The sequence below is a fragment of the Arvicola amphibius genome, chromosome 12 (genome assembly GCF_903992535.2).
Source record: "Arvicola amphibius chromosome 12, mArvAmp1.2, whole genome shotgun sequence".
NCBI lineage: Eukaryota > Metazoa > Chordata > Mammalia > Rodentia > Cricetidae > Arvicola > Arvicola amphibius.
Genome location: NC_052058.2, coordinates 108,976,263 through 108,999,347, shown reverse-complemented (window position 1 = coordinate 108,999,347; position 23,085 = coordinate 108,976,263). Strand labels below are relative to the sequence as shown.

General features: G+C 38.7%; 1 protein-coding gene across 3 annotated transcripts in view; it reads left to right on the top strand.

The window, feature by feature from the left end:
* Pign (phosphatidylinositol glycan anchor biosynthesis class N) overlaps positions 1-23,085 on the top strand; it is a 133,327-nt gene that overhangs the window by 93,179 nt on the left and 17,063 nt on the right. For 2 of the 3 annotated variants that reach the window (XM_038349342.2, XM_038349341.1), the window contains 7 exons: positions 6,376-6,478; positions 8,008-8,094; positions 12,874-12,929; positions 13,310-13,385; positions 15,642-15,715; positions 17,901-17,943; positions 19,734-19,786. In XM_038349342.2, coding sequence (XP_038205270.1) covers positions 6,376-6,478; positions 8,008-8,094; positions 12,874-12,929; positions 13,310-13,385; positions 15,642-15,715; positions 17,901-17,943; positions 19,734-19,786 — 492 coding nt within the window. Of the gene's footprint in view, positions 1-6,375; positions 6,479-8,007; positions 8,095-12,873; positions 12,930-13,309; positions 13,386-15,641; positions 15,716-17,900; positions 17,964-19,733; positions 19,787-23,085 lie in introns of all 3 variants that reach the window. The other variant, XM_038349344.1, reaches the window with a different exon arrangement.

The following is a 23,085-nucleotide window of genomic DNA, read 5'->3' as shown; positions in this document are numbered from 1 at the left end:
TTCTCAAGTGGTGGCAACCCCTCTGGGGTTGAACTTCCCTTTCACAGGGGTCGCTTCTCAGATATCTTGATATCACATATTTATATTATGATTCATAACAGCAAAATTACGGTTATGAAATAACAAAAACAATAAGTTTATGCTTGGGGGTCACCACAACATGAGGAACTGTATTAAAGGGTTGCTGTATTAGGAAGGTTGAGAACGACGGCGCTAAAGCAGGAAGGGTAGATGAGAACTTGTGTCCAGAATAGTGCTCTGGGGAAAACGGCTGGAGCCACCACAGCAGGCCACGGGGAAACAAGGAATACTTACACACTGCTAAATGAGCCTTTCTTCTGGCCTCGTTCCTTGACAAAGACGCTATTGCTTAATGCATTTTAAAGTATGCTTTAAGGTTGCTGTATAACTTGGGTTGAAAGCTTGCCCAGCATGTGTTAGGTCCCGAGCTTAGTATTCAGCACCACCAAAAGAAAAAGACGGAGTCTTAAAATACTTTAATTAGTTCATTATTATTTGAATATATTATTTTGTTTTTATTCTTGTTTACATGTATTGCAATTAAAATATTCCTTTGGTATAAGGAATTTGGAAAGTATTTCCAAAGAATAATTTCACTTTTGTTTTAAATTGACAATCTCTAGGGCTGGATTGATGGCTCAGCAGGTAAAATTGCTTCATGCTCTGGCAGAAAAAGCCTAGTTCCCAGCATCACAACTGTGTGTATCTCCAGCTCCACATGATCTAGTGCCCTCTTCTGGCCTCTGCAGGAAAATATGCATGCATATAAAAAGAAATCTCTTTTAAACATTATTTTTTTTTTCATTTTGCTTTTGGTTCAGAATCTCACTGTATAGACCACCCTTACCTGGAACTCGCAGCTCTGCCTGACTCTGCATTGAGTACTTGGATTAAAGGCATGCACAATTAAAACAGAATTGAAATTTCCTTACCAAATAGATTTAAACAAAGAATCTGGTGGGTTGATTTGCCATGAACCCTGAAACATTACTTTGAAATTTAGTGAAGGCAGATTTATAGTTTCCATGTTGACTTTGAAGGGAAGAATTCTTGCCTTCCAGACACACACTCCAACTGAACTCAGTGTGTAGTCCCAGCTAGCTTCAAACTCTTATTTCTCTTGCTTTAGGCTCCTGAGTACTGATATTCCAGGCATGTCATTTGAATTTGATTTTGCTTAATCCCTCCTTACATCCTATGAGGATAAAGAGTTTTTACTTTAGAACAAATGACAAACAGGACAGCAGAGTTGAGTAAATACCACTGATAGTTTAAATTTTGGCTAATATATGGTATCTTGATCCAAATTAGACTCAGCCCGGTATTCACCATGGTGCTATCAACCGGTTAGGGCCATCTAGGGTCCAAGGCCTGAGTCACTCTTCAGGAATTTTAGCCATCCTAATTAAGTATTACAGAGACATTCTGAAAGTTCTTGCTGATGGACCTTAGCATCCCATCTGATCTAGACTTGAAAAGTGGGGTGGGCATTAAATCCCCTCTCACCAAAGGGCCCAAATCCTGTTTTTTCCATTCTCCCTAACTGACATATTTGTGGGACACAGCTATGAACATATAACATGGACACCATGAAAACTTTCCTTAGTTGCTTAATAAAGAAACCTTATGCTGAGCTTGCTTTGAGTTATGCAGTTTTTAAATAAATCTTGAAGTGTATGAGAATCTAGTTGTTCTTATTCAATAATGATAAACATAATTTGAGACACTTTTCATTTCCCCACATTATTGCTAAAATTTTAGAATAATTCTATTAGCAGTCTTTAAATTAAAATATTCAAAAGTTTTTGTTTTATATAATAAATTAAAGGATAAACCCCCTTATCTGGGGATGATATTGTTCTATTAAGAGAACACACTTAACTCTACTGTGGTGGCGCACACCTTAATCCCAGTACTCAGGAGGCATAGGCAGGTGGATCTCTGTGAATTCAAGACCAGCCTGGTCTACAGAGTGAGTTCCAGGACAGCAAGGCTACTCAGAGAAACCATGTCTTGGAAACAAAACAAATCACACTTAGAGGTTTGCTTGAGAAAGTATTTTAGAATAAAGAAATATGTGCTAATTTTTAAGTCACTTCATAATGATTTGACCTTTTTGGGTTCAAAGGAATATGTAATCAATTTTTTTTTTTTTGGTTTTTCGAGACAGAGTTTCTCTGTGGCTTTGGAGCCTGTCCTGGAACTAGCTCTTGTAGACCAGGCTGGCCTCGAACTCACAGAGATCCGTCTGCCTCTGCCTCCCGAGTGCTGGGATTAAAGGCGTGCGCCACCACCGCCTGGCTTGTAATCAATTTTAAAGAAATGGTGGAACATGTCTCAGGAGGTGGAGGCAGTGGTTTTGAGTTTGAGACTAGCCAGTGCCATATAGCAGGAACCTGTCCTTTAAAAACCTTTCCCTGTTGCTGTGATAAATACTCTGACAAAAGGCACTCAGGAAGGGGCTTGTTCCGGACTGCAGTTGCAGGGTGTGGTGTCAGGGGCTGCAGCGCTGTTCAGAGGTATCTGTAGCCACCAGCAGAGAGCGTGACAGCATGCTAGTGCTCATGTTACTTCTATGTTTTGTGCAGTTTAGGGTCTCCTTCCAGAGAGTGGCACTTCCCACAATTGACATGATCACAATAATCCCTCATATACATGCCCATCTCCCAGTTGAGTCTAGTTTCTATCGGGCTGACAATAAAGACAAAGATCCCACAGGGATCGTAGAAGCCTCTCTCTGTAATGCACAGGGGTCTGGAGTCAATTTTTGGCAGTGAAAAAATTCAATTAAGAATAAAAAAGAATAAAATATAAATCTTAGAAATAGATCTCGATTAGAAACAAAGGAGTATAAGGAAGAAAGAAAGAATAGTTTAAGCTTGTAGGTAAAAAAAAAACAATTCTTAATATAGAGTGATTTATTCTGTAACTTACCCTTGAGACAAGTTTTATAATAATATATAATAAATAAAAGTTTTTCAATCATCAATTTAATGGTCTTTGAGAGACCCTCAAACAGATTATCAAAATTACATTAGTTTATTTTAAGAAAATCAAGATTAGGAAAGTTGATGCCTAAAATCAGAAAGTCCCTGCCTAGTGTGACCCCACTAATGAATGCATTAGAGAGCCATCACTCAGAGTCTAGGTTTAGCTTTGGAAAGGGTCTTGAAACTGCTTCTTCTAGTCTCTCAGGTTTGTACAGTTTCTTGGTTTCTTATCAGTTTTGCAAATCATGTAGTTCATCACTGTTTTGTGCAAAATAGAAGTTTCTCTGTATAGAAGTTTCTCTGTAGAATTCAGTGAATATTCAGACATAAAAGATTCTTAGAATAAATGCAGCAGTATTATAGAGTAATAGTAATCTTAAATTCTAACAATACATCCTTGATTTAATGAATAAAAAGACTCATTAGTAATCAGCCCTGAATTTATGCAAATGAAAGCTATTACAATTCTTGAAAATAATTTGTCTGTTAAGTTGTTAAATATTTCCCTTTGAAATTTTATTTACATTATCCCTTTGCATAGCAAAATATAATACAAATCTAAATGCATTTTCAGCCCATTCCAATCTTCCCAGAGGCCAAACTAGCAGACTGCAATTTAGGGCTCAGTATTTCATTACATTCTCTTAGTTCATGATGACATTTTATTGGTCTTTCCATATTAATTTAGATTTGCTGGATGTATATGAAAAATTGTCTCAAGAGGTAAAGTCTCTTAGGAGGACTGTCTCTCTGATCTTGTCTGCATTTTAGAAAGGGCCAGAGCTCTGAAGTATTGAGTGATTTGTAGTTGTGTATTAATAGAAAGAATGACTTTCATGTACTTACAAACTGAATCTGTTTGTAAAAGTCTTGGTGCCATGGGGCTGTATAGACGACTGGGCACTTAAGAGCTCTGGTTGCTTCTTCAGAGGACCCAGTGTCAGTTCCCAGAATATATACGGTACTAACAACCTTCTGTAAGTTGCACTTCCAGGGGATTCGGTGCCCTCCTCTGGCCTTCTTGTATACTAAACATGCATGCAGTGCATACATCGTCATGCAAGTAAAAGTACTCTTACATAGAAAATAAAAATAGACAAATATTTTCAAAGTCATCTGCCTTTTCTTAGGGAATGCACCTTCTTGATCTGATTAGTCCAGTTTTTGTCTTTCCCATTTCCAGCATCCTGAGCACTGAGCAGACACACCCAAGGGACTATTACTGTAATGCAGGCCTGCAGTGCAGCTGCTCATAGCTGGAAGATAAGAATCGTGTTTTGCAGTGTTAACAGTAAGAACTGGAAAGTTGATTTTATGGGTTAGGAAGTGAATAGACTTTGAATAATGGAACTGGGTTGATGGCTATGAAACTGGCTATTTCTGTTTTTGAGTGTTTGTAAGTTTAGATAGTTTTTGTATGGTTTTCACAGTGATATATGAGGTCTATTAAGCATGAACTTTTTTTTTAACAAAAAGTTCTATTTGTTTTAAGGACAGTGCTATTTTATATTAAGGACAGTGCTATTTTATATCACCAACAAACTACAAGATATGTTATTTTATCATACTCTTAGTAATGCTATTTTTCCTTCAAGTAAGAATGCTAAATGCAATTTTAATGGGCTATAAATGACTTCTTTGTACTGTTTCTGTCCATTTTGCTAATGATCTTTTTTCATGTATATATTCTATACTCATATCCTAGGACATCCTATATCTTACACACAAGGTGATTGTATGTATTTCCTCAAATCTAGATGTTTCTGCCCAGTCTTCAGTATTTTGCCATTGTGGTAGAGTTGAAAGTATTTTGTTTCTTTTGCACGTTCCTGTCTGGGAATACTGTTATAGGGCCTAGAGTGGTAAAAACTGAAGAAAGTTACTTATGTTTTTTTTGTTGTGTAGCTTCCAATAAAGTGAGTTATTCTTTCTTTCAGACCCACTTCATGTAAGCTAGACTTGCATAGTTGCCAGACTCTGTTCATAAAGTAGGAGGAGTCTAAACGTGTTTGTATGACCAAAGCAGCACGGTAAGTGCTGCAGTGGAGCGTTTGGGGGTCGAGGAGGTGGGGCACTTACCCAAGCTAGAGCAGAAGCCATCTTGAAAAGGCTTGGCAGCGTGAAAAACCTCGATTCTCTCTCTCTCTCTCTCTCTCTCTCTCTCTCTCTCTCTCTCTCTCTCTCTCTCTCTCTCTCTTCCCTCCCTCCCTTCTTCCTTCCTTCCTTCCTTCCTTCCTCCCTTCTTCCTTCCTTCCTTCCTTCCTCCCTTCTTCCTTCTTTCCTTCCTTGCTTCCTTCCTTCCTTCCTTCCTTCCTTCCTCCCTTCCTCCCTTCCTTCCTTCCTTTTTTGTTTTGTGTCTACTGTCTTCCATCTTACAGAGGTACAGGTACATTTGTAATCACTATCCTGTGGATATGCAAGACCTTCACACCTTTATTGCCCCCTTCTGTAAACTTCTTTACAGTAAGACTCATAGTGGATATACCTGATTTTTCTTAGAATTATTGTTCTTATATTGTGGTTTATGAATTTTTTTATATTTTGACTCATGGCATTAGATGGTCTTCCACTATAGAGTGTTTCTATATACATAGTATGAGAATCTATTTCAGTGTACTCTTCTCAACTCTGTGTTTTTATGTTGACAAACATGGTAAGTACATATGGCATCTCATTTTTGTTTTGATTTCCATATCAGTTATTGATATAGCCAGACATATTTTCATGCATTTGTGGACCCTTTTATTTTCTTGTTAGGGGTTTGTATTCTTGTATCAACTTACTTTTTAGGAAGCTGGGGATATTTGTCTTACCCTGATACATATATTAGTGTTTGTACCTCCCAAGTTATCTTTTTACCTTTGTCTTAGCATTTTCTTTCTTTTATGAATAGCTGTTACCTTCTTTAAGAATGGTTTTTAAATATTTCCACTATTTTAAACATGTATCTCAAAATTTAATTAAGTTCAAAACAAGATACTGTTAAAGTTGAAATTTAAATGTATGTTTCTCTACTTTTGTCTGGAGAACTTAAAAGATTTTGAGTATTCAATTATTTTTAAGGTTTATTTCATTTTTATTTCATGTATATAACTGTTTTGCTTTTACGTATATGCACTGTGTGTGTACCTGGTACCTATAGAGACCAGAAGAGAGTAACAGATCCTTTGGATCTGGTATTAAGACTATGGTAAGCCACAAAGAAGACCAAACCTGGGTCTTCTTTAAGAGCAACAGTTGCCCTTAACTGCTGAGCCATCTTTCCAGCTGCCATCACAATTATTTTTAAAATGAGCTCAGGCTTTGATTTTAAGCCTTCTCTGTTAATGTTTTCATCTCTGTGCTCTCACTTCCTGTCTCTTAGGTATGAAGCTCTCTTTCCGTTAGTGTTGTCCTGCTTGATGTTTGTCTGGATACACATGGAACAAGAGACCCTACAACAGCCTGGCATTTCCTGTAAGCAGAAGGTAGCCATCCAAACAATTAAAACATTCTGTGCGCCATGAGAATGTTACACTGTTATTTCGTCAAAAATTCTTTCTGCCTAGAAATCTAGCAGTTTAAAAACTTAGCAAATTTTACTTGTATTGATAATTAAGGTCAACAATTAATAATACATAAAGGGAATTTTCATTTATAACAAAATACAATTGTACAGTTTTGTATGACATGTATGTCTTGGGTTTTTCTTGGAAAATTATTAAGAATCAGGTTAACAAAATATCAATAGGGCAAGCAACACATCTTGTGGATAAAAGTGCTTGATACTTGGCTAGCACACTTAGTGGTCTGAGGTAAGTGGGAGAAGCACAGGCATGCTGAGGCCTGCGCACTGCGTACTTGTCTCCCGGCACATGCTCGCACACCTGGTTCACCTCCAGATTTCCCTTCTGACGGTTCACTCGATCATAAGGTGATCTTTAAGTGCCCGTTGTTGTTTCTCCAGCCATCATAATCCAAGGTGCTTATTCTGTCGTCTTAGTGATGTTGGCCTCCGACTGTATCTTCGACAGTTTACACACTATGCTGTGCCTAGAACTGAACAAAAGTCAACCACTTTTAAAGGGGTCGTCCTCCTGAGGAGTTAGAAGGTTATGTGATTCTCTCACCTGTGCTAGAACTAAGGTAACTGAGACATTGGTGACGCACTGCTCAGTTTACTGAGGTCGGATGAAGCAAGACTGAGCGCTTCTGTGCACCTCCGCCCTTACCTAGCTCCAGCTGCCTGCCAAGAGACGTTGTTCATCCAGAATAACTTCTCAGAACAGAAGCAGTTGTGCTGGTGTGTATGTATGAAAACCAGTGTGGATGATCAGTGTATAGAGTGAAGAATTACCCTTGGCAGTATTTCAGGAGAGGGAATCACTGCATCGCTCTCAAACCCTACTTTTAACAGAAACAAAGCTGTTTGTGTTTAGAAAAGAAGGTCGCAGCACGCCAGTACTTGCTGTTTATTTATATCGAGTATGGCAATGGGGAGACTTCTTTCAACTCTCTTTTGGCTTCTTTTCCGGGGTTGGAGACCTCAGCAAGAGTGTCTCCACATTATTTAATTGTGTGACTTTCCCTTTTATCAAGGACAAAAGTATTTTGTTTTTATAAGAGAAAATAATAATTTATCTGCAAATAGAATTAGTAGGACAAGTAAGAGAATAAATGTTTACTTTGTGAAATATTTTTAATATTTTACAACTGACCTAAGAAGACAAGAAAACTAATAACTGAGGTCTCTGAATAGCAGTTTGAAGGGGTAGAAAGAAGACCAACTTTTACTTCAATGACATGATGACACTACAAGTCCACTTAGCATGTTCTTAACATGTTTTCCTTCCAGTGAATTCTATTAAGATGTCATTAAACTATTTCCCTGTTGTCGGTTTTTTGTATTTGTTTTTTATGTAGGCACAGTATAAATTATTAGCCATTGTTAATTTGTCTGTAAGTTTGTAAGCTAAATAGTATTGTTTAATTAATCTATTTCTTTCTGCCTCCTCAGCTTGGCAGCATTCAGTTCACCTGTAACACTGATATAGCTCAACTTCGACTGCTCAATCCGGATGACATCCGCAGGGCCTTTTTCCTTGTATCCTTTGTTGGGACCTGTAACATCTGCCAACCCCATTTTAATAGAGGAAGATGCTGTAGAAGGTGTTTTTTTTCTTACTTAATAGTGGTATTTTTACTAGAGGCCAGTTAACTCTCTTCTCAACTCAAGTTTTCTCACATACATAGCTCTCATCATCATTTGGAGAAGACAGATGGTAGGCTTTTAGGTCAGGGGTAGATAGAGTGCTTGCTTAGCATGCACCAAGCCCTGGGTTCAATCCCTAGTAGGGCACACAAAAAATACTTTTTTAGCTATAGAAAAATGATGTTGCAAATGTGTGTGTTCCTACCATTCAGTCTCTTAGCAGCTAAGATTTTATCACATATGCATATATTCCTTAAGAATAAAATGTTAAAACTAAAACAGAATTCTTTCAACTCTCAACTCCTGTTTAATTTCTCCTGCCCTAGAGGAAATCATTATGAGTTTGTATCTTGTGTGCTTTACCTGAGACTTGTTAGGTCAACTCCCGTCTCACTGATAAGGTGTTGGATCCAATCACAGGTGATCCCATGGAATTCCTGAGCATTTCAAGTTTGAAAGATGGCACAATGAAGCCTCAGTTCAGAAAGCCCAACTGGCCAGTTCCAAGAAAATCATAGCGAGTTATTCCTTTAAAATATTTAGCAAAATTTTCAGCTTTTCTGAGGTAAAATTAATAAAACCGATAAACGTGGAAGGTGTATAGTTTGATGCTTCGCTTTACACAGCAAAATGATCACACGATAATTGACATCCTCATCTACTCAGGTGCCCTTTGTAGTTCTTCCCTCTTGCCTTTCCTTCCCCCTTCACATTTTCTTCCCATCCTTCCTCTTCCCTCTTCTTGTGAGAATAATTAAGATCTTCTGTCCTAGCAGGCTTTAACACAATACAGTTTCTGTGTTACCATACTGAACCTTAGCTGTCCAGACCTTACTTGTCATAGGTAATTAAAAGTTTTGTTCTGTGATCAGATCTTGTTGGCCCCTCTTCCTAGTCCTTCTCATTACCAGTCTGCTGTTTTTATGGCTGTATCTTTTATTTTCTCAATTTTTTCAAATCTTCTTTTCTTTCTTTGCCTCATCTTGAACCATAGTTTTCCCAGTCTCGCTCTGCAGCCTGCTTCCCATGTCTAATGAGTGACAGCTTTTCCCCTAGTACTGTCAGACACCTCTGGCATCCACTTTTCTAACTCTGACCTCTCCTGACCTTGAGAGCCCTCTGTCTATCATTTTCCTGGAAAACAGCAGATACCTGTGTGAACTGGGTAACAGCTGATGATGGGTGCTCTTACCCAAAGTAGCTCCCTAGACATCCTCCTGCCTCTGACACGGACTGCTGAACCAGATCCCTAGACATCCTCCTGCCTCTGACACGGACTGCTGAACCAGATCCCTAGACATCCTCCTGCCTCTGACACGGACTGCTGAACCAGATCCCTAGACATCCTCCTGCCTCTGACACGGACTGCTGAACCAGATCCCTAGACATCCTCCTGCCTCTGACACAGACTGCTGAACCAGATCCCTAGACATCCTCCTGCCTCTGACACGGACTGCTGAACCAGATCCCTAGACATCCTCCTGCCTCTGACACGGACTGCTGAACCAGATCCCTAGACATCCTCCTGCCTCTGACACGGACTGCTGAACCAGATCCCTAGACATCCTCCTGCCTCTGACACAGACTGCTGAACCAGATCCCTAGACATCCTCCTGCCTCTGACACGGACTGCTGAACCAGATCCCTAGACATCCTCCTGCCTCTGACACGGACTGCTGAACCAGATCCCTAGACATCCTCCTGCCTCTGACACGGACTGCTGAACCAGATCCCTAGACATCCTCCTGCCTCTGACATGGACTGCTGAACCAGATCCCTAGACATCCTCCTGCCTCTGACACGGACTGCTGAACCAGATCCCTAGACATCCTCCTGCCTCTGACACGGACTGCTGAACCAGATCCCTAGACATCCTCCTGCCTCTGACACGGACTGCTGAACCAGATCCCTAGACATCCTCCTGCCTCTGACACGGACTGCTGAACCAGATCCCTAGACATCCTCCTGCCTCTATCTTCCTCTGCTTGTATATCACAAATCACATGGATTTTCATTATGCCACTTACCTGAACTGTTTGCTTTCTACATTATTTCCCCAAAAATTTAAAGTTCAAGTATTTATTAGCATGTTGCTTATATTCCTTCCTTCATTTTTCCTGTGTTTTTCAATGACTCATTAGCTCTTACCACACTTACCTCCTGTTTCATGATGTAATTTATTTTCCCACTATGTCTACCAATTTTACCAGCATATTTGAATGACATTAAGACAATTTATTCACATGTATGTTTTTAGTACCTACTTCTGTTTAAGACAGAGGCCAGACAATAGCTACCAGTTGGTTCAGGCTTGAGTTCGGAGAATGGCTGCAGGATACCTTTACATCTCAGCTGATCAGTGTGGATGCTGCCTTTTCCCTAGATGTTGTCCTCATTTCCCTGTGGGGTCTCTGTACCAAGTCCCTGTGCACATATGTGATGAGAAAAGAGCTAAATTTAACAAGGACTTTGGTTAAGCCAGGCACCATTTTCAGTGTTTTACTAGCCATAAGTCCTGGGCATCAACAAGATTGATACCTAAACAAATCAAAGTTTAGGAAATGGAGCCAGCAAGATGGTTCTGCAGGTAAAAGCATTCATCATTTGAGTGTGAGTTAATTTTTTGTCAACTTGGAACAAACTAGAGTCATGTGGGCAAAGGGAACCCAATCGAGGAATGGCCTCCATCAGACTGGCCTGTGGTCAGGCCTGTCAGATATAGGAGGGCCCAGTCCTCTACAGTGGCACTGCCCCTGACTGGTAGTCCTGGTTGTATAAGCAAAGCTGGCTGAGCAGTCAGTCCATGGTTAGCAAGTGGCTGAGCAGTCCATGGTCAGCAAGTTGTAAGCAGCATTTCTTTATGATCTTTGCCTCCGTTCCTACTGCCATGTTTCTGCCTTAGCTTCCTACAATGATGTACTGTGATCTGAATTTGTAAATCAAACAAATCCTTTCCTCACTAAGCTGTTTTTGGCCTGTGTTTATCACAGCAATAGAAAGTAGCTAATACACCATGTAAGCCTGATAACCAGAGTTTAGTTCTCAGAACCCACTATGGAAGGGGAGAATCTACTCCTTAAAGTTGTTCTTTAACTTCACACATGCACATGCACACGTGCCCTCCACATGCAATAATAATAATATTATAATAATAAATCAATAAGGATTAAAAATGTTCAACATTATCTATTAATTGAGTTGTTCTAAAATATATTTTGTTATTTTGTTTCTTTTTGAGCTTTTTGCAGAGCCTGTTATGATTTTTATATGTAAAGGGCCCATGATAAGTATATATAAATAAAACCATCTTGTAGCTGAAAATGTCTGATGCTCCAGGCCTACATCCGTTTGAACAGTCATAGGCAACAGGCACAGACAGTTCATCCTGTTGATGCCTGAGAAGAAGAAAGTATCCTCGTCAAGAGTCATAGCAGCTTCATACACCTAATGGTTTTCAGATCTCTGTAATGCATTCACCAGGGATGCACACAACCATCCCTTTCAAACAATTCTTGATGATTAAACAGATAAAAAAGAAAATTGCTTTTGTGGGAGAATTGCCTTTTATTTTCATAAATGAGAAAGAGAGCAAACACACCAAACACCAGGTACAGAAGCTATGGCTGAAAGAGAAAGGAAAATTGGCTTGAACTCACGTCCTTCCCTCCATTCTAGGGATTGTCTTTGTTACATGATTTGACCCAAACTCATCAAGAAGATGCTTGATGAAGATGTAGAGTTGGAAATCTTTCATTTGTATTTTTTTCTTTTGGTTTATTTATTAAAAATTTTCACATCCTCCCATTTCCCTCCCACTCCCCCCTCTCCCTCCCCCCCTCCATTCCTAAGAGAAGTCAGGGAACCCTGCCCTGTAGGAAGTCCAAGCCCGCCCCCCCCATCCAGGTCTAGGAAGGTGAGCATCCAAACAGACTAGGTTCCCAAAAAAGCCAGTACATGCAGTAGAATCAAAATCCGGTGTCATTATCATTGGCTTCTCAGTCCACCCTCATTGTCAGCCACATTCAGAGAGTCCAGTTTGATTACATGCTCCATCAGTCCCTGTCCAGCTGACCTTGGTGAGCTCCCATTAGGACGTTCCGCCCACGGGATGGTCTGGATGGTTGTCCTCAGCACAGGGACAGGGACTCCTGGAGGTCCAAGGACCCCACAGACAAAAGGGCAACTGGAGGGAAGGGAGGGTCATGTGGAACAAAGAAGCTCCTGCAGCAGGAGCTGGAGGTGCTGTGCACTCCCTTCCAGCTGGGCGGGTGCACACTCAACCCTTTGGGTGGATAGCCTCAGTGCAGGAGTAGGCACTGTTCCTGGGCCAAGGACCTTGCAGACAATAGGGCAGGTTTGGGGGAGGCAGAGTCGTGTGGAACAAAGAAGCCCCTGCAGCAGGAGTTGAAGGGGCCCAGTGCTCCTTTCCCAGCCTGTCTGCCCTGCCCCGATGGCACCCACTCATTGGTCTGGATGGTTGTCCTTAGCACAGGGATAAGGACTCCTGGAGGTCTAAGGACCCCACAGACAAAAGTGAAATCTTTCATTTGTAAACCAAGATTAGTCACTACTTGCAAGATTCTCTTGACAATTAAACAAGAATAAATGATTTAGAAAGAAAGCAATGTTACGAATTCTGATTTATTTATGCATTTCCTTAACTGTGTGTAGGTTTTCTTTTTAGTGACTGCATTTTTTGGAACTGGAAATATAGCTTCTATTAATAGGTAAATTTTTACATTTATTTAGTTTGTGTGTGTGCGCGTGCATGCGTGCGTGCCCCCTTGGGCCAAAAGAGTATCAGATATACTGGAACTGGAGTGACAGGCTGTTGTGAGCCACCTGATGATTTGGATCCTTTAGAAAAGTAACAACTGCTGAACCATCTGTCCATTCATTTTACCTTGTTTTTATATTCAATAATATAGTACATTGGAGTATAATATGATAATAATGGAGATTAGCATATAGATCTATTTTGTTTATTCTAGTGTGACTCAGTTTTAATAAGAGGCAATTTCAGAGAACTACTGAGCATTCTTTTAAAAGAATATTCTTTTAAAGTATGAATTCTAAAATCTTTTCTCTTTCCTTTATCATTGTCTAGCTTTGACCTTGCCTCTGTGTATTGCTTTCTGACTGTGTTTAGCCCTTTCATGATGGGAGCTCTCATGATGTGGAAGGTTGGTTTTCTGATTTTATTACTTTCATTAAATGGTTTAAAGATTTTGATATTAAGGTTGTGCATCATGTTGCATTAAGATTGTAAAGTCACTGTAGCAGAGGTACCCTGTCAAACTTGTGTTGATTGCTGAGACCCTGGACCCCTGCTTCCAGATAGCATTGATCTCTGCTTTATTCTTAAGACTATTTGACTCTAAAAGAATAAGGATTCTGTTAGCTCAAGAAAATCGTATCAGAATTAAGGACTGTAGGAGAACTATGATCAAAACTGTGTTGCTGAAGGTGAGGCAGCTTCCTGACTCCATGGTCTCCAACCACAGGACAGCCACTGTGTTATTATCTTTCCCATGTACATAGAATTTATCAGTCCTTTTAACAAATGTCTCATTGAGTATTCTGTTTATTTAATGTGTCAAGTACTAACAGAGTGCTAACAGTATGAAAGTAGTTACATGTTCAGGTTTCTAGAGATAAACATTCTGGAAGAATATTAGTTGCTTTTCTGTTGCTGTAATAAAATACCCTGATATAAAGCAAGTTAGGGAAAAAGGGGGTTTGTTTTGGCTTACAGTTCCAGAGGGGATTTGGTTCATCATGACAAAGATGGCATAGAAGCAGAAACATAAATCCAGTCTTGCAGGTAGGAAGCAGAGAGATCACATTTCATTTGCACAAAGGAAACAGGAAGAACAGAAAGTGGAAGCCAGACTATAAGTTCTCAAAGCCTGCTCTCAGCGATGTACTTCTTTCTATAGGACTTGACCACCTAAAGGTTCATAACCTTCCAAAGAGTGCTACCAGTTGGGACGAAATGCTCAAATACATGGGTCTGTGGGGGAAGCATTTCTCATTCAAACCATCATAGCTGTTATACTTACCTGTTTACTAAACTTCTCTTCTGCAGCACTTGGCACATCTTATATAGGCAGTATATATTTCTTTAAATATTCAGATACAGGAATAATAACTGTTGAAGGTGTATATTCTCTTGGTTGGATCTTTTGTAATGAACTAGTTACACTGATTGTTTTTACTACAGTAATAGAAATGTAATTTGAGAAATGATAAGAAGTCCCAGTCTCTATTCTCTATTGACTTGTTTTAAAATATATTAGGGTTTCCTTAGTTATCATCTACATTTTAGTGAATTTTTGCTTAGCCTGAGGACTATGATACTAATTAAACATAAAAATCAAATTAAATTAGTAGATCTTTAATTTCTGTCATAATTCAGTAAGCTGTAGCAACATAACGCACTTGACAACTGGTTTTGGCGGATGAGTGCTGTGGTGAACACCCTCCTGAACTCTGTTGTGCTCATATGTCCTTTGGAGAAGAATCCCCTAAATCTTGAACATCATTTCTTTACCATGTACCACTCCCAGCTTATGAAATACAGACTTAGTCTTTTGAGAGATATGGGAAGAGTAGGAGATATATATGACTGCATTTCATTGTTTGCCTGTATGAAGTTCTCAAAGAATTAAACAAGTTTAAAACTTAGTTATTGTAAATTGATACTCCACACATATTAATAATATTGGGGGTTGAATATCAGATATCCTGCATGTCAGATAATTCATTATGATTCACAGCAGTAGCAAAATTGCAGTTATGAATTAGCAATGAAATAATTTTATGGTTGGAGTTTCTGTACCATAAGGAACTGTATTAAAGGGTTGCAAACATTAGGAAGGCTAAGAAGGTCTAAATGATGAACTTTCAATTACTATAAAATCTTATGTTTTCTGTATATGTTTTCAAGTGTACAACACTGAGTATACATTTATAATCATAAGTAAAGTAACATTTTAAACTCAAAAGAGCAATAATAAAATAGACGAGTTGTGTTCATGTGCTGTAGTCACCTAGTGATAAGCAGGTCCGCTGATCTGTGTATCATATCAGCAGGCTGCATAGCTGACTAGCTTTAGGCACACGCTGTCACATGCTCTTGAAAACATGAACATTGCCACGAATCAGTAGAAAACATCAAGTAGGGCAAAATTGTAGAAGATTTTAATTTGGAATACACATTAATGTTTGCTGTTATTCTTGGTGTATTATTGTTGGTTTTTTAATTATTGTTCACTGTCCCATGTGACAGTTTCATGCTTTATCTCTGTTTTCTCTCACCTGGTATATATAAGTTATTTGAGAGATTGAAAGTCATTCTGTAAGCAGAAGTAGTATTTGCGTCAAACGTGTTTCAGGGACTTGTTACCAATGACATCATTTGTTGTTCTTGGAAACAGATTCTAATTCCCTTTGTTCTTGTGATGTGTGCTTTTGAAGCAGTTCAGATAACTACACAGCTGTCATCAAAAGGGTAAGATAAATGTTTAAGAAGTCCTGGGTTTCCCCATTGTTTATAAATGAAGATATGTCATGTGATTGCTATTAAAAGTGTGTGACACAAATTGTTTATTTTAGAATTCAGAAGTTTTCTATTTTTAGATTTCAGTTGTCGTTAGAGGAAATTGACTAATTAGGACCTTTAGCAGACAAATACACTTTCTCTGCAGTAAAACATTAGAATCTTATTCAAGCTCCTGAAGATTCTCTCTAGAAAAACACAAATTTTAAATGCTGTAATTAATTATTTGTTTGTTAAAGGTATAATGGCTCCTACAAAAAAATGAAGGGCTACTGTTACAATTTCTTTTGGCTTATTTCTTAAAAACATATTAAACACACTTGTTAACATTATTTCATTTTATTTGGGTTCACATTAACTTTACTGTATATCAATAATTTGCAAAAATATACATTGAGAAATGTGTGAAAAGGATTCTGAGTTTTGAGATATTTCTCGAGCAGTTAGTCTTCAGCATTCAAGATTGTGAAAGAGAAGTTGTTAACCAAGTATTTACTTTTTTAAACCATAAAATTACCTCATCAGCACAGAGGCTCTCTGAAAAGACTTATAAATAGCACTTTTATAAGTGAATCAAGCTGACACAGTCAATACTAAAAGGATGAATAGCATTAACATAAATTTGCATGTTTCCTTGATGAGCCTAAGGTAGAACTCAGTTTAGCTTTCTAGTATGTATACATCATAATTCTTTTCAAGATTTCCATCTACTGTTTAGGAATAGGGAAAATCTTATTTCTAGTTCAAAAGAAAATAATCTTTCTGGATATTTACATTATTTTTTTATTTTTATTTTTTTATTTTTTTTAAGTATTATACTTAATTTATTTTTATTTTTTATTTTTTTTCCTCATGGTTTATTTTTTTTATATTTAAAAATTTCCATCTCCTTCCCTCCTCCTCCCCCCTCCCTCCCCTCCTCCTCCCCCTTCCCTCCCCTCCTTCTCCCCCTTCCCTCCCCTCCCCTCCACCCATACCTCCCCTCCCTCCCTCTCAAGGCCAAGGAGCCATCAGGGTTCCCCACTCTATGCTAAGACCAATAATGAAAAATGTGCTCCTTATCAGCAGTAAAGCCTGTTGAGTAACTTAGCATGTGCTTTCCTGCATCTCTGCTAGCAGACAGAGTTTTCAGGGGGAGTTTCAATTGAGCTTTGTATGAGGACACTGGGCAATGAGATAAAGCAGAATTCTGACTAACGTGTGTGACTAGATACATGTATGACTATATACATGCATTTGTGTGCCTGTGTGTGGTAATTCTGTCTCGAGACTAATGCAGTGAAGTCCCAAGAGGCAGAGGTAGCAATATCAAAGGCTTAAGAATACAAAACAAAACAAGTTTCTCTTTTGACCCTTAAGCCATTAAAAGGCTTGACATTTTTTTCCCTGTGTCAGAGCTCCTTGTGTTTAATATGCCATCCATTCAACTCAGTGATTCCATTTTCCTATTGACAGGTAGACTTGAATCTCTCTCTCTCTCTGTCTCTGTCTCTTTCTGTCTCTGTCTGTCTGTCTCTGTCTCTCTGTCTCTCTCTCTGTGTCTCTCTCTCTCTCTCTCTCTCTCTCTCTCTCTCTCTCTCTCTCTTTCTCTCTCTCTCTCTCTCTCTCTCTCTCCCCTAACCCATCATGGAAGCCAGGATACGCCTTTCCTAATTGTTTATTTGCTCCTTGACTCTTGTTCATGTCTTGCCCTCCTGTCTCTGTTTTCACAGAGGCATTTTGTTTCTGTTGTTAAAATCTTAGCATTTTTAAGTCTGGGCATAAAGAGGACTTTTACATTCTGGTTGTCTTTTATACCCACACCGCCAAGACTTGAGTTGAATGTAGAACACCAAGGTGATGGTTCTACCTGCATATTTTCTTACCCACTCCATAAAATATGTATTAATAAAGTAAGGTAGAAAAGCCATATTAGCATTATTCTATTTTATATGACTTAAAACGAACTTTTCTGGTTGTCATTTATGTCTTGTTCCTCAGTCTCCGTAACTGAACTCATCATAAACTTTGTACCTTTTGGGTAGTGGTCTCGCTTTTATCTTCCTCAGTTATCTGAGGACACTGTTCACAGTTCAGTTCTAACAAATTAGAAAGGTGTGCCTATTATATTATGTGTATTTTTTCCTTTATTTTTCAGCCTTTTCCTCATTGTTCTTGTCATATCAGACATCATGGCTTTGGTAAGGCACTTACTTACTCGGTATGTCAGCTCATGAAACCAAGTTTGTTTCTGTTTAATTGGGAGAAATATGAATACATTTCTGTACATGAAATCTATATACTGAGTTTTAAGTCATGGCAGTTTGCACAGATATATTACTTTTCATATTGCTAATGAAACTTTTTTAGCTGTCAAATTATTTTCTTGTTACTTGATTTATTCAGACTGTTATTTTATACTTGCTCTTTCAGGCTGTTCTCTTCATTTGTGTTTGAAATGAGCCTTTCATAGATTAACAGAAGAAGCCAGCTTCAGAGTCACTCATTTAAATATTCACTTCTGGTTCTCCAAGGTTAAAAAAGAGAAAAAAGGAGTGAAGAAAGGAAAAATGAAATAACAGCTATAATCAATGGATTCCAAGAGCTTTTAGATAATCTCATATATCGTTCCTATACCCACAGTTGGGTTTGATAATTCTCTAGAAGCCGTCACTGAACTCGATGAATCCTGTTATATTCTCAGTTCTGGTTTGTGACAGTAAGATCATACAAAAGTCACCCAAAGGAATTTCTCTTTGAGTGGAATGAAGAGTTCTCCTTCCAGTGGAGTGAGAACAGCATTATCCCTCAGCACAGAGTGTGACAATACACATGGATCATTGCCAGCCTAGGCTTTTCTTTCCTTTTTAGTGGGTATTGGTCAACATGGCACACATGACTGATCATTAATCTCCAGTTCTTTCAAGAGGAGAGACCATACCATGTGGCCCAAAGTTTCCCTCATAAATCATATTATTAGACTGTTAACCAGTGCCACTGGCAAAATGCTTCATTAGCCATTCCAAGGCCTACAAATCACCTCCCAGTAGCTGAGAGCCATGCCTCTCTTAAGGTATGATTCATACCTGACTATATATCTGCTAAATAATTTCTCAAATCTGATTGCTGCCTATTTGATTTAGATGAGAACATTTTTGTGTTTTGTTCAAATAAATATCTGGTATATTTCTCAAATTGATCACACATAATGTTAGGACAAAATCAACATTTACAAAATGACAGATAGGCAAGAATAGATGAGAATTAAATGATTCTGGTTGAAGAATTGTGTGAATCAGGTCACTCGGTTTAAGTCGCCAAACTGTTTCTGACCCAGGTTTTTTGACTGGCTTAATTTTATATCCTCCTTCCTTGTTTTCCTTAAACCAGCATCACTTTGAACCTATGAACTTGATCTGGGTGGGCCCTTGGTGTTTAGTAGATTATTCCCTTTGTCCAAAAACAACTTCCTCATTGCCTCTCTGATTATGTCGTTATCTGATTCTTGCTTTTCACTTAGATTTCACCTTCCTCTGTTCTGTATCTCTCAATAAGTGCACACAAGTATTTACACAGCTAATAATTTGAATCATCATGAGATGATGTCTCTTGTGAGGAGATTATTTCTAGACGCTGTCAGTGACTATTATTAATTCATAGTAGACAGCATCACTAAATGTTTGTTGACCAGATGCTGTGACTTCAGTTGAATCTTGGGCATTTTTAATATTTTTATTAGAGTTGGGTGGTTTTATTTCTTATTATTCACAAACATCACTTTGTATTCATTTTATTGAATCTTAATTCCATTTGTGGCATTTGGGCTATTGCTTATTTTAATACAAAGAGAAGTAGAAGTGAAGGGTATATTCTTGTGGATTCTGGGTAGAAAATGATGTGTCAGATACTCATCCCTAAAACAACTTTGTTTATAGATTGAAATTAAATAGTCTTTGTTTTTAATGGAGTAATATTGCATTATCTTTTCCAGCATTTTTTCTTCTTGGTCAAGGATTCTGGCAGCTGGCTTGATATTGGAACCAGGTATTGTATATAGTCTCACTATATGGGTGCCAGTTTGACTTCAGACAACTACAGGAAGTAGCATAGATTTTAAGGCTCTGAGATGAGACACCTTGGCAGGTGTTTTCATGGGGTGCTGTGGGAGAGAAGGACGGATGTTTAGTATGGAGAGAACTGGGCAGCAGAAAGATATGACAGACCCATGAATCTGTATTCTCAGATGTCCTCATGTGCTCTTATAACCTCACAATCACTTCAGACTGCACTGTGAACTTTATGTGTTGGTTGAGATTTCATGTCATCACTATCTACCTTGTAGAAGCTCTAAGGGAACTCTATAACACACTGTCATTTAAAGCATAATCTGAGCAAGTTTCCTCTCTTTCCAGAGATCTATTATCACAAGTTCTTCTTCCTGAGAAGAAAGCAAAGTTGATTCTCTCACCTTTCTACCCCCCAAAATGGATTCTGAGACAGAATATGCTTTTATAAACCATTTTATTTCATTTAGTTAATATTTAGTCACACTTTGAGCTTCTGGGAATTTGTGTGGTTTTATGTAAGACTGTGCATTAGACATTTCTCTCAAAGCTCCCATCTTGTATCTGCTTTTCCAGATACATTGGATGCCCTCAGACCTGGGATATGATGTGAATCTACATAGTCATCTGGGCCTAATGGCAGTTTCTAATGCATATATGAGCAACACTAATTGAACTTAGTGGGTCATGAAAAGAAAAGCAATTTGAATTTAGGAGAGAGAGATGGGGAGAAGAGAAGATTAGAAGGAGGGAAATGTGGATATATATGATCATATTTCATTGTATATAAATATGGAAAGATCAAAAAAGCCTGGCATAGTAACATATGTCTATAATCTTAACGATGGGGAGGCAGAGCATGAAGATCCCCGGGACTTGCTGTGCAGCTAACCTGCACATAATCCATATGTTCCAGGTTCTGTGTGAGACTCTCTCTGAAAAAGTACAGTGGAGAACAATAGAGAAAGACATTCAGACCTCTGCACATGCTCACACATATATACACACATACCCACATGTACATGAGCATGTGTACATGCATACCACATACACAGAGACAGTCACGAGGAGAGGAGATACACATAGCTCTATGACATGGCCACTAAATTTCTAGGTATTTATCTAAGAGAAGGAAAAATGTACACAGAATGATTGATTTGTATAGGAATTTTTATAGCAACTTCATTCATACCAAACTGTGTTTGTGTGCACATGAATGGATAAATCGATCCTGCTGCATCTGAACAGTACACAGCTACTTGCAGTGAATACAAATGAATAATAGCCTTATAGACAGTTCTTAGAACTTCAGTGAATGAAAGTAACAAGATAGGTAGGGGTATACAGTGTGTTGTTTTCACTTATATAAAATTCCAACCCATAGTTCTAGAAAGCTAATCAATAGTTGTGGAGGTCCGAGGAATGTGGGGTTGACACAGAAGAGCAAGTGGGATCTTCTGTGGGGATGGACATCTTGCAGATGTGTTGACAAAGGTGATGGTCACCTGGGTGTGCCGTTTGTCAAAACTCAGCTCTCTGGGCACTTAAAAGAGTTCTTTTTTTTACATGGAACTCTACCTCAAACTCAGCTGATAAAGAAAAACAGAGCTAAGATGTCTATCTGAAATGGAGATGCAGAGAAATGCCCATAACTCTGTAGGGTTGTGCATTGCAATTCACACTCCATCTACCCAAAGGTGGTCGTTTGGAATGTGGATCCTCAAAGGCACAATAATGACTGTTCAGAAACCAAGAGTCTAGCACAGACCAAGTAAAAACAACAAAACACTCACACTTGAGTAGAAAGTCCAGGACATCAGTCAGAGGATTGCACCGAGTCACACTTCACCAAAATAGACTATACTCGTATTATGCTCTGTTATTTGCACTATCTCCCAAAAGGTTCTTTCAGGTTCTTTCCATCCTAACAGAGAAGTATTACGTTACCCACCAGATGTATTTGCTTTCTCCATCTGACACTGCCACCCTGGGAAAGTTTCAATTGGTTCATGTTACAGGGTCCATAAGTAGTTGAGCTTAGTGGTAGCACTTCACTGGTTGAGACTGGATTTCTCATTACCTCCTCTCTGTCTGGACCTAGAGAGTTTTCCAGAGGGTGTGTTGTATAACAAGATAAACCGGTTTTTTTTTTTTTGTTTTTGTTTTACAAAACCAAAGTAAACAAAAATAGGACTTTGAGTAGCTATGGTGGCCAACCCAGCTACTGAAGACCCTGTGATGTGAAGATTGCAACTCTGGCACCAGTTTCCCCAAACCTGGGGGGAGTGGAAGGAGGCTGCAGACGCTAGCTCCATGTTAGGACACTTGTTGCATGTACAAAGCTTATTTCATGCCCCAGGGCTCTTTGAGAGAGGGGGCTTTGTGTCTAATGCTATTTGTAATTTACAGAAGGATCATTCACTGTGAGGTTTTGAATTATATAAATTCGGGGTGTAGGCAGGAGAGAACAGCATATCTGGATCATATAGTAATGTTTGTTTTAGTCAGGAGGAACCTCTGTACTGATTTCTGTAATGACTATATTAAATTATATTTGAATTAACAGTATATAGAGAAGCCTTTCGCTCATATCCTTGTTTTATTTATTTATTTATTTATATTTGTTTTCTCGATGAAAACTGGCTAGAAGGGAATCTCAGTGTCGTTTTGATTTGCATCTCCCTAATGGCCAGTGTTGCTGATCAGTTACCACAGATTGTTCTTTTGAGCTGGCATTGCAATTCACTTGCCTATTTCCTGATTGCAATACTTGTTCTTTTGGTGTTATCGCTGATTTCTTTTTGTGTTCTGGACATTAATACTCAACTGGCAGAAAAGATAGTGAGAATTTTCTCCCACTCTGCAGGCTTTCTTTTTATTCTCTTCTTTCCTTTGCTTTGCAGAAGCTTTTGAATTTGCTGAAAGCCTATTTGTTGATTTTTGCATAATATTTCCTGAGCTCGGCAGTCCTACTTAGGAGTCCTTCTCTATGCCAAAAGCCAGCATTTTCTGTTGATAATGTCAGAGTTCCAGGTTTTGCATAAAGTCTTTGACCTATTTGGAGTTAACTTTTGTCCAGAATAAGAGAGAGATTTAGTTTAAGTCTTCTGCATAAGGATATCTGGTTCCGTTTGTTTAAAGACTGTCAGTCAAAACACGGTCCACTGGAGTCATGAGAGGGAACTGCGTGCTTTTGAGAAAACGCCAAGAGAACAAGACAACAGTCTTGTAACCTTAGTTTCTATAAAAGCAAAATCTGGGCAAGTGGTGGTGGCACAT